The sequence below is a fragment of the Lepisma saccharinum genome, chromosome 29 (genome assembly GCF_977018435.1).
Source record: "Lepisma saccharinum chromosome 29, izLepSacc3.1, whole genome shotgun sequence".
Classification (NCBI taxonomy): Eukaryota; Metazoa; Arthropoda; class Insecta; order Zygentoma; family Lepismatidae; genus Lepisma; species Lepisma saccharinum.
Window position 1 is genome coordinate 42,887,704 of NC_139257.1, and position 12,502 is coordinate 42,900,205.

Consider the following 12,502-nt stretch of genomic DNA (forward strand, 5'->3'; position numbering starts at 1 on the left):
GCAAAAGTAAGACGAAGAAAGAAAAAAGCGAAATGGGGAGAGGGAGATGCGAAAGAAGCAAGAAAATAAAAATCGACAGAGAGAGAAATAAAGAGGCGAAAAATACTGTGAAAGAAAAAAAGATTGATTGAATGTCGCTTTTCTGCCACTTTGGGCTAATAGAGACTGAAAGAACGAAGCAAATATTTTAGAGCGATAGAGAGAGAGTGTAAAGGATGAATTGAGACAGGAAATGGAAAGGAAAATATATATAAAGAGATGATCAAGTAGAGATGTGGCATCAGTACGAACAAAGTGATATTGAGAGTGAGACAGAAGAGAAAGTTGATTGGTTGGTTGTTGGTTGATTTGGTGTTTTAAGTCCACTTTATGCACAGTAAAGTAATATTTGTGTATATATATCGTCCTGTTTTGTACCTTGTTACATTTGTACTTGGTGCAGAGTCTGAAGAAGACCTTGCTATTAGGTTGAAACGTTACGTTTAGTTTGTGTTTTATAATAAAATAAATTCCTGCCCTGGTCAGTATATTGAGTTTTTCATATCATGGAAAGGCTTAATGGTGTTATAACAGTAAAGCTAATCGGGACTGGACCTACAGTTTCAAGTGGAATCCGAACCACTATGTGGTGCCTCCACAGGGTAAATATTTCTAATAATAATAATGCTAATAATAATAATGTTAATAGTAAACATCCATGCCCAAGCCGGGATTCGAACCCGGGACCAACATTATTATTATTATTATTATTATTAGTGGTGGTGGTGGTGGTAGTATCAAATATGTTATTACCCTTGTAAATTAAGCAAAAAGGGGATAGAAGTTGGTCCGAATCACTATTTGCCTCCAGCGGGTATCGAACCCGGGACCCCTTCATTACAAGGCGACGAGGCTACCACTGTGCCATCGGGGAGGCCTAGAAGGTTGATTGGTTTGGTTTGTTTCGTGATTGATTGATTTGCTTAATTTTACTTCGGGTTTGTGCCACTTTAGACTAATTTCGAATATGGGGATGAGTGATGATCTGATGAAATTGATGAATAGACACTCACAAACATCCATGCCCAGGCCGGGATTCGAACCCTGAACGCCTGGCGTCGTAGTGCGATGTGCTAACCACTCCACCACGGGAGCCGACCTTGGTTTGTTTCACTTCGCTTTTCTACCAATCTGGCTAATCGCGAAGATGAGAATGAATGATGAGATGAGATGATGAAAGTGATGAAGGGATACTCACAAGGAACGCACAGACCGAGATTCGAACCCGGAACCCCGGCCGTCGTTTTGCTGTGCTAACCACTCCGCGGAGGTTGGCAGAAAAGAAAATGAGATCAAAAACTACAAAGAAGGTAAAGGAAAGAAAAGAAATAGTTACTAATAAAAGAAAAAAGAATGGAATAGTAACTTATTTAACTTTTCCTTATTTCAAGGGTGGGGACTGCTGCTTTTCTGCTATCTTTTTGGTGGCAACATGTAGAAGCAGGGAAGTAAGTTCTCAAATTGAATCATAAAGCCTAACATAATAGGCATTTCCACATAAATAACTGGAAGATGAAAGTGGAGATACTCTTTGTGTTAGCGTATTGGTGTAGCAGTGATTCCTTCCTGAGGTGGAAAACGGAATCATATTTTTTTAAGAAATAGAGAGTGTCCCCCTTAAATGAACGATACATATAATGCATACCGGTTTTATGTGGGACACCCTGCGTATGTAAGTTAGCAACCGGAAGAAAATTGATTTTAATGCTTTGAACATTCATAGCTAATGTGGTTTATAGTCAAAATCTGGGTAAACGCAATAATTACTCATACAAAATCAATTTCTGTTTTTCAAGAAAAAAGCCTTCCCAACATAATCCAAATTAAGGTTTTGCAGGTATTCAAGGAGAACACCTCTGGTTGTTAAAACTTCAAGACACATCTGCCAGGCGTCTGATGTTTCCGATGCGAGAAACACGCAACCCTGTTTTCGTCCAAGGAGGCGGAGGGACATCGGTAGCTGTGAATCATGTTGACAGAGATCGATACAACGACCCAGACGACTGGATTACAGGTGCTGTTTGTCTGCTTCCGACACACGTGATACAAGTTTCACAACTTGCACATCGATAGAAATCTATCTTCGGACTTTCTTCGTGATACTATTTCTAATTATAATTTAGTTTAATAGAATCCATTTTATGTAATAAATTGTACCTCTCTTTTTAATTTAAGTTAAAGTTTTATTCTAGCTTAAATCTCCTTAATAAAACTTTACATGTGTATTTAGTAAGGAGAGGTAAGAATATTCCGCTGCTCCTGGTGAGTTGATGGTTAAATGTTATTTGATGGGTTCGCAGTGTATAACTTTGTTTAGTTTAATGTAATTTAGATTGCAGGGTTTTGATTTTTAGAATGTTGTCCGGTTAGTATCAAAGATATTATTACCCTTGTAAATTATGCAAAAAGGGGGTAGAAGTTGGTGCTAAAGCATTTGTGTTCGAACAAAAGATTTGAATTATTTTTTTAACACGTTCCATTTGACATTAATAATGGAAAACAAGGACACAAACTATTTTTCAAAGACAGAAAATGCTTGATAATTGCATTCCAAATATAATTCTTTTTTACATTAACATATATAACTTATATGCACGATATATGTTTCACATACATACAACATGGAGCGACGTGGACACTAAATTGTTTACGTATTCAAAGTTTCTTTAATACATATTATTATATACAACATACGTATATTACACAACCAATTCATCAATCTCACAATAAACCAACAGCAAAAATTACATAAATTGTCTCTGAAATGTGCACACTCCCCTTCCTCAAAACAATTGTTCATGCATTTAAAACAAAATCAATTAAGACAAATGTGATTACTCTCTCTGGTAATTTACAATGCATAACAGAGAACAATGTTAAATTGCGAGCGAAGCGAGCAAGAAAATTTTGGGATCCAATTTCTTGCAGGCTGAAATCAATATTAATTTAATAGGGTGCAAATACTTAATATCACGGGACGCTAATGCATTCTCTCTTTTACAACTTTTATGCCTCCCCGATGGTGTAGTGGTAACATTGTCGCCTTGTGATCAAGGGGTTCCGGGTTCGATACCCGGTGGAGGCACATGGCACAGTGGTTCAGATCCCACATTAAACTGTAGGTACAGTCCCGATTAGCCTTTCTGTGCATAAAGTGGACTTAATGAAACACAAATGAATCAATAAATTTTACAACATATTTTCATTTAGATCGTTCGACGCCCAGGGCCGACTCCCCCGTCCCCTTACTACGGTACTGAAGTTGATAAGACTAAGAAAAGCGAGGCGAGCAAGAAAATTTTACAAAAAGTATTTTTATTTGCATAAAATTTGAAGTTGTGAACGGTAATTGCCCCCTGCAGGTACACTTGGCCGTCAAAATTTAACCCCCCCCCCCCTTGAATACATTTCCATCCAATGTTGGGGGGCAATGCACACCTCCTGTGGTTGCGCCACTGTGTCGCGATTAGCCAAAAGCGACAGAAAAGCGACGCTCATTTTCACTCTATGAAAAGCCGATGGAAGTTTGATTTGATTTGAATTTAAAATTTTGAGTGTGTCAGCACTAAGGCTATTTTGCACCCGTCACATTATAGGGGTCCAGCCCCTTATCGTTACACATAACAACTCTAACGTTGCTTAACTAAAATCATAAAATACTAAAATCTTCTGACTCGTTAAAAGCTGAGACTGTAAAGGAGCACCCAGCACAAATAAGGTCAAAACACAGGACAACACAAACAAAATTATACTGGCTATGGGGCCAGTCGCCAGAGTCTCGTTAGTCTGCAGTCCAGGGTGTACTACGTGGAAGTGAGGATGACTATTGGGTACACTACGTGGAAGGAGCACCCCTTACAACCCCCGATGGAAGTACTCGATCATCAAAGGAGTGTTGCTTCACTCAATACGGCGGATATCTTTGGAGGCAGTATTATCTTTGATTGATTGATTGACTTTGTTTTACTTCGCTTCTCTGAATGATGATATGATGAAATTAATGAAAGGACACTCAGAAAGAGTGCCCAGGCCCAGGCCAGGATTCGAACCCGGGACTCCTGGCGTCATTGCGCGGTATACTAACCACAACGCGACAGAGGTCAGCTCGGTATTGTCTTGTCTAAAGCGTTGTGAGATGTTTACTCCTCTCGCAGTCACAATAGACGAATATGTATTCCCTTGCTTGTGGCCGAGCGTCTCCCGTATTGCCAAATTGCCACCCTGGATTCGTAAAAGTAATAATAATAATAATAAATGAACAATGTTTCAGGTGCAACTTTTTCTTTCGTGATGATACAAACACTTCGCACTAAATAAAATTGATGATGATGTGTTGAAGAGCGTCGCATATTTTGGCTAAGCAAGTAGGATTGCATGGCAAGCAGCTAATTGCGTCAATAGTACTCCTTTCGCTCACTGAGGGTTAAAAATTCGACGAAAGTACCGGAGGTGGAGCAGTAAAGAGGGTCCCTTAAACTTTGGGTTTTGTAATTGCATCACAATAAAAGAACAGTCGTACTGAATTATCGTCGGTTAATCTTTAACGTACTAACTCTCACAATAAAGTATTTAAATTATGAAAATTACAAGTGACCTAAAAAATACTGGACAAATTTTAAGTTTTTTTTTAAAATTCCGATATCTTTTCTGTTGTTGACGATAAACTGTTTAATGATACTTGTTTTCAAGCATTATTCATCTATCTCTTTCCGATACAACTTAAAATCAAATTAAACGTTCAATTCAAGATAATAGCAGCAGTGGCGTAGCATGGACATTTCGGGTGGGAACGCCAAGTCCGAAGAAAGGGTCGGCCCTTTCTTGCTTAATAATTTACTTATGGTATTAGTCGCCACAGGTATTGTTTATTTGCCTGAAGTCAGGTGGGTTTTCAATAAAACATCATCCATGCATGTTTTAGCTAGAAAATTAGATGCCTCACTATGCCACAAATGTCTTGAACTCTGGTGTTTTATACCTTTTTTTATACCTTTCTGCATGACGCAAGTCATTAAAAACCTACCTGAATCACAAGCGCCTCTGCACAACAGTAGACGTCATTGTTGTGGATGATCCAACTACTGATTGATTTGGTTTATTTTACTTCGCTTTTCTACCACTTTTGCTTAATTGCGAATATGAATATGAGTGATGATGATATTGATGAAGGGACACTGACAAAGAACACCCGTGCTCACGCCGGGATTCGAACCAGGGACCTCTGTCGTCTTGGCGCACTGTGCAAAGCACCCTGACACGGAGGTGGGTGGATGATCCAAATATCGTACACTCTACTGACGTAACAGTGCCGATTAGTAATTTAGACCACTGTTTATTACATCTTGAGAATGCTGATAAACATTTTGAAATAATTTTGTCCAGAGACAATTCGATGTTAAGAGTTTTCAAATGAATGGTAAATATTTCCATTGACAGAATATTAAGCAGTTAGATAATAACAAAAAAATAATAACAAAAAATAATAACAATAAAAAAAATAATAGTTTTGCGGGTTAAGCCGTAGAGCAGCCACAGGCTGAATTTCTACCACCAGGACTTCACCAACCTATTTGACAAAAACTGTGTTTATCTTTTAGTTTCAAATGCACATCGCTGTTCGTGCGATAAATTATATAATGCAGTGATCATTAAGAAGCGGTATATTTGAGATTGGTAAAGTTACGTCAGTCAATATTGCGTATTGTAGCATCACATAGCACGAGTTGCATGAGCGCGAAGAACCAGGTAGGAATTCTACCGCTGTCGTCTGCTTCAGAAAACAGGAAGGGTCACATGAACCAATCACGGTAGACCTCTGCTGCAGCTCCGTACGCTGGCGTACGAGAGACCATTTACGCGCGTGCTGTAGACTTCGAAGCTTTCCCTCCAGAAAGGCAGCAAGGAATATAGAGTCTTTTACGCCGAACCTGCTCGGCGTCCGGCCGGGAAAGGCATTGAAAAAAGATGCTAGAACGAGTGTTGAGAGTGGAGCGTTGCAAGCGGATCGCGAAAAATAGCTATTATAATGCCATGAAGGTCAAACATATATGGAATTAGTCAAGTTTTACTTTATATTCACAGCATTTTTGAAATTTTAAATCTGGGAACGCCGGGCGTACGGGCGTACTATAACGCTACGCCACTGAATAGCAGTATGTCCAGCATCTGATTTACATGTATTTAAAGGAGAAGTTGATTGTCTTGTTCTTGTTCCGGGTTCGAATCCCGGATGGTGCTGCCATCTAAATGTAGGAAGGCATTAATATGTAGAATTGCTCATAAATGTTGTCATCCAATGCGGAAAATAACTTCCTCCATTTGCATGTGATTTGTGAAAAGAGAATGAAAAAGTATTGCAAGAAGTTGTGAATAATCTGTGCTGACCTGACAAGTTTGTAAACAGCGAAAGTGGCGAAAGCTTGTGTGCTTAAGACGTCGGGGTGCTTTTTGTCATTATATGTACCTATAATGAACGAAAAATATATTATACAGTGAAATATTAATGGTTTTATAGAAAACACGACGATAATAACCATAGTTTAATTTGTGCAAGGATGTAAAACCGATTCTCGGACTCAATTGCTGCGACAGTAGCAGAGGGACTACAAGGTAATATAGATCCATTATCCTAGAAGAAATTATATTTAATAGTTCTTAATTGAGAAAAACAAACATGTTCCTTCGTTATGTGTCAAATTTGTTGATAAAGCGGCCAGTAAGTAGCTATTGTGTGACCCAAAGAAGACAAAATGTGAAGGTTAGAATTGTGTATTTATTTTTATGTCATTAGTTTTGGCACAACTTCCGATTGGATAATTCCTAATGAAACATTGTACACGCATTTCATTTACATGGTTCAATTTCTAAGTAAGTCTGTTAACCTCTTGCCTGCGGCGAACTTCAAGGAAAGTGCGACCAAGTAGAAATCGTCTATATATAGGCGCAACCGCAAATTCGTTTCGGTACTACTTTACTATACCGGAGACACCTATCGATGATTTATTTCGCAATTTTTTACATTGATAACGTACTATTTTGCGTTGCAGAACATTTCTTTAGGTGAAATAATGGATTTCTAACGAACCATCACGGGGACGAGGTAAATTTCAAATACCGTCTATATATAGACGCTCAAAAAGTCCCAATTTTAGACAGTCTATATATAGCTTCGTCGCAGGGAATGGGATAACATATAGTTCAGAGCAGTTTGTATATTTGTTTTCTTGCAGCGATTCATTTACTGTCTTCTTGTATACGGCTTCTGCTGCTACTACGTCACCTGACATAACGTTCGAAAGGGTATTACACCCCTGAATGTTTTTGTAGTTAGGTTAGGCAGTCAGGTTCCAGACTCTTGACATCTAAAAATTTAGATGGTTCAGGTTTAGTGCTCGTAGCAATAAAACAGCATACCTAAGTGCTTTTAGCATCTTGTCACACAGTATCTAGTCTCAATTGCAAAGCACCTTTGAGTCACACATGATATTCTAGCATTAGGTAGTTGGTGTCAAAGATGACTAAACAAGGTATGCTTGCATAAGCAAATATTGAAATCATCTTGTGGTTCTGGTGTCTGACATCGAAACTTTCGATTTTTTTTCTCAAGCTACAGATTTCAATGTTCTTCGATGCCTTAAAGTTATTTCAACATGCGGAAAACATAAGTAACCGAGATATTTAGCCACAACATGTGGCCATGACATCTCCAATTCATTACATCCGGGACCACATGCACATTTTTTTTAAAAAATAATTTTCGTCATACATGCACAAAAAACACACGGGAATTGAAGAATATCATATAATTACTATCACCATTAGTCATAACTAGAGTCCGGAAGTTGAGGCATTTATTTTCGTTAAAATAGGCAGGCACTAAAAATGAAAAAAGACAAAATAAACCGAAAAAAAAGGCACATTTGGAAGTCGCTTACTTAGGCAATATCCTTACTTAGCATGAAATACTTTTTTCTCACACTTTCTCCTTTAGCAATGTTGAAACATGGGTGAGTTCAATATTACTTAAATAAGGCGAAAATTATTCACATAATAAACGGAAGAAAAATATATGCAAACAACGTTTTTTGGGAGAAAAATCATTTATATACACATTTTTTTTTTTAAAAAAAATGGTCAAATTTCATTGAAAAAGAAGCATTATAATTAAAAGTAGGCAGTGGAGTCCCAAATAGGCAACATGAAAAGGCTTCTAAAACATACGAAACAACATAAAAAACGTATGTCCGGAAAAATGTTATCAATATAGCCAGTAGATAAAAAGAGGCATTTCGCCAAACTTCTGGGCTCTAGTCATAACACTCCAGATCCACAAGAACAGAAAACCACCACTTGTTTTGAAGCAAATTTTGGACACACACACGAGAAAGAACATGTGCCTATTTAAAATAAAATTAAATAAGAAAAAAGTAATGTAAAATTACTATCACCATCAAACCTAACACTCCTAACCTGACTAGAAGGTAAAGTTTATTTGTATACATACGTTGAAAATATGCAGTTCGTGCTACATTGTTGCACCTCAATGATAAGCATGCAACAACTGCACCTGTATGATAATGGCAACACTGGCAGATAACACTTCACAGATGGGTCGCTGATGTCATTTATCATATCACATAAAATCACTAATTACTCGTTTATAATGCATACCCATGAGCTAAAAATGACAAATGTTCATGTGAAAGACAGTTTTCCCAACCCCTCAAAATTTTCAACTTTCTCACTGGTGTACGGAAGCTCACCAGCACCCATCTTTTCTCTTATATAGGCCTCCCCGATGGCTCACCTTGTAAACAAGGGGTCCCGGTTTTGATACCTATTGGAGGCACGAAGTGGTTCAGATCCCACTTTAAACTGTAGGTGGAGTCCCGATTAGCCTTACACTAAACACTTAATCAGTCAATCAGTCAATTTTCTCTTATATACAGAGCATTCTCTGACATTCGTTACGAGACTCGGCGGCAAGCTGCCCGGCATCAGCGTTTGTCTTTTCCGGTGAACGGGACAGTAACAGTCGCTAGAGTCGGTTATTAGAATTACAGTTTTCATTTTGTGTACTAACCTTGACTACAGAAGGTGTTGATAATGATGTCCCTCTGCTGCAACACATTCCTGGCATCTCCGAAGGAAATTGGCATTTACACGTGCAAGTTTGTCTAATGTAATTCTCGTACAATACTCTCTTTTAACTCACGGACGGTGTGCGGATTGTCTTTGTATATTTTATTTCCCCATTTTTCTTTCCACTTTTATTCAGAACTGACCCTGTTACTCTAAACTTTTTTACGAGGTTTAATATAAGCGACTGTCGCGGACCCGTTCACCGGGAAAGAGAAGAGCTGATGCCGGGCCGCTTGCCGCCTAGTCTCGTAGCGAATGTCAGAGAATGCTCTGTATAATACTCTGTGAAACTAAACTTCAATTATTGAACAACTTCCAAATTATTTCCAGTATTCTAAAACACTTTCTAATACTATTATTTTCTTGTAGTTTACGGTTATTACAAGCATAAGAAAACAGTTTTTCTTTGTGACGTTTCAGGAGAACACACGCTCCTTTCATCAGACATTTATTTTCATTTTGACTAAATAACTGTATCTTTAGTCAAAATGAAAATAAATGTCTGATGAAAGGAGCGTGTGTTCTCCTGAAACGTCACAAAGAAAAACTGTTTTCTTATGCTTGTAATAACCGTAAACTACAAGAAAATAATTCTATAATGCAAGCAATGCGTACATACAAGAAAAACTTTCTAATACTCCTATGAAACTTGCAAGAAATCATTAAACATTCGGCACTGTTGCTGTAGTTTCTTTGGGGAAGGTAGGTTATATGAGCATCCTCCATGGATCTGCGAGTGGAATTAGTATTTCAATGTCCATGGTCACAAAGGACATGATGATCATGGTGCTCATCACATCACCTCCAACATGGCCGAGATTGATAGAATGAGTAAGACCCTACCTCCACACATCCCTATATACTAGGGATGTTCAATATATAAGTTTCCCTGTGCTATAAAATATTGTATAAAGCAATGCCATTAAAAAGAAGCACATGGTTGACAAGAGCCATCCTTCGTCTACAAGGAACAACAATCGATTCGTTATCAGACGTGAAGGCACATGCGCTCAAGGGCGAAAAGTAAATGCTTGTTCGGAAAACGCGGGCTTGCGTCATAAGGAGTTCAGAAGCATGGATGCTAAGGGCGTTCTGCTTATGGACTTTTTGGAACGAGGAAGAATAATTAATGCTGACCGTTATTGTCAAACATTGGATAAACTGAAAAATGCAATTCGACAAAAGCAACCAGGTCTCCTGTCAGCTGGTGTCATTCTTCTTGACGATAACGCTCGCCCCCACTCAGCAGTGCAAACACAACACAAAATTGAAGAATTTGGGGTGGGAACGGCTGCCTCACCCTCCATACAGCCCCGATTTAGCACCGAATGATTTCCATCTTTTTCAGGTGTTAAAGTCTGAATTGCAAGGTTACCGTTTCGAAACAGATGAAGAAGTGAAGCGGAATGTGAGAATAGTGCTCAATAGCCAGAGCCCTGATTTTCTTGCAAAGGGTATGGACAAATTGGTGCAACGGTGGGACGAATGCCTGAATCTCTATGGGGATTGTGTGGAGAAGTGAGGAAGGAACCTCCTACATATGTATGTATAGTTTTCTCATGTATCTTAAAAATATTTTTTTTACAGCATAGGGAAACTTATATATTGAACAACCCACGTATGCCTCATGGCATAGTGCATAAGAAACTGTACTTTTTTGTTTACCATGTGTGCAAAATTTATTCCACATTTATAGTATTCAAGGAATACATTTTAAGTAAAAAACTACACAAGAGGAATGGGGATGTATTAAACCTGTTCATAATTATTTACTTTTTCAGCTTGATTGCTAATTTATAACAAACTGGACATGGCAGACAGCGATGAACATGATGACTCCACAGATGCTGTGAGTCAACTCACCGGTTTCTTATTTGGAAATATCGATGAATCTGGGCAGCTGGTGGATGATGTTCTGGACAGCGAGTCCAAGAGACACTTATCCTCCTTGCACAAATTTGGTTTTGGGAGTCTCTTGAAGGAGGTCATCCACGGAGATTATGAGGAGAAGCCTAGTGACAGCGACTCGGACGATGATCGCCAAGAGGAAAGGAGTCTGAATTCCCACGAAAGTGCACGGAATTCGTATGGAGGCGGTCGTAATTCTCGGGAGTCTGCTGATGAGAGTAAGTTGAGGATTTTAATCTGTTTAACAAGCTAATTAATATCAGTTACTCCACTAACAAATAGTAATTTGCATTGTGGCTGTTCATGTTCGAAAGAAAATATTTCAAATTAAGTAAAAAATCCTGGTCGTTGACCATTTATTTTCTTTGTTTTGGTTAAGATTTATGATTACTTCAGTTCCTTTCACAGACTATTTCATAAGGTACCTGAGGGGTTGAGAGCACAAGTGGTGTAATTCCACTTTTCATGGAAATTGAGTTATGTGTATAACTTATACTGTGAACAGCAGCCATGCCAGGATTAATCATCTAGAGCTGCTGAGGGGTTGCGATTTCGAAAATATGGAGAACGTCAAACATATGAATGCAATAGCACCTTCAGGATTTTTTTCTCCAGGGTAGGTGGGGATCAGAGTAAGATTTCATATCTTTCCAGGAACTTATATTTTACCTTTATTATTGTTGATGTTGTTATACAAATCATAAAATTCAAATTGAAAATAGCTTTCCATAAACATCTAACATTTTGTTGATTAACAGTTCTTTGTCTTTTTCACGATGCACAGATATCAGAGACCACTGTTGAGTGTTCAATTTGTGTGCGTTGGGTGAAAGAAAATCACCATGCAACTTGAAGTTCTGCATTTGCAAATAAAATAACATGTACAAAAGTACAAAATCATGTAGTCAGTTTCATTTAATTATCAGACTACATCCTTAACATAGAAGTGTGCATAGAAGAACAACCATCTCGATACAACTTGCTTTAAATAATTTCCCGGACACAACCCGATGATTTACTTAAAGAAACTAAAGTTTTTGTTGCAATGCGATTTTGAGAATAGAGGAAGAACGAGTAGGCAGAAAATAAAACTGGTTTTTATCAACATTGCTAGGAAAAGTATGGAACAACTCACACTGAGCTGTAGGCAATTATTGAAAACACCACCTGAATAAAAGAAAAGAACAAACAATTCTTAACAACAATGGTGACGAAAGAAAGACAACAGCAGCTGATATTTGTATGATCGCTGCCACTACAGGAAAGTAAATGCGGTTTCTCTTTCAGGACCTATGAATTGCCTATCGAATAAATACAATAATAGCAGCATCACTTCAATACCTAACATTCTACGCTCGAAGTGACGACTGTTTTAATACAGAGCATTCCATGACGTTCGCTACGAGACTCGGTG

General features: G+C 38.2%; 1 protein-coding gene across 2 annotated transcripts in view; it reads left to right on the forward strand.

Moving 5' to 3' along the window:
* The first annotated feature begins 6,383 nt into the window (after positions 1-6,383).
* Taf1 (TATA-box binding protein associated factor 1) overlaps positions 6,384-12,502 on the forward strand; it is a 107,373-nt gene continuing 101,254 nt past the window's right edge. For both annotated transcript variants that reach the window (XM_083114837.1, XM_083114838.1), the window contains exons 1-2: positions 6,384-6,648; positions 10,962-11,306. In XM_083114837.1, the coding sequence (XP_082970963.1) occupies positions 10,991-11,306 (316 nt within the window). In that variant the 5' untranslated portion in view covers positions 6,384-6,648; positions 10,962-10,990. The remainder of the gene's footprint in view (positions 6,649-10,961; positions 11,307-12,502) is intronic.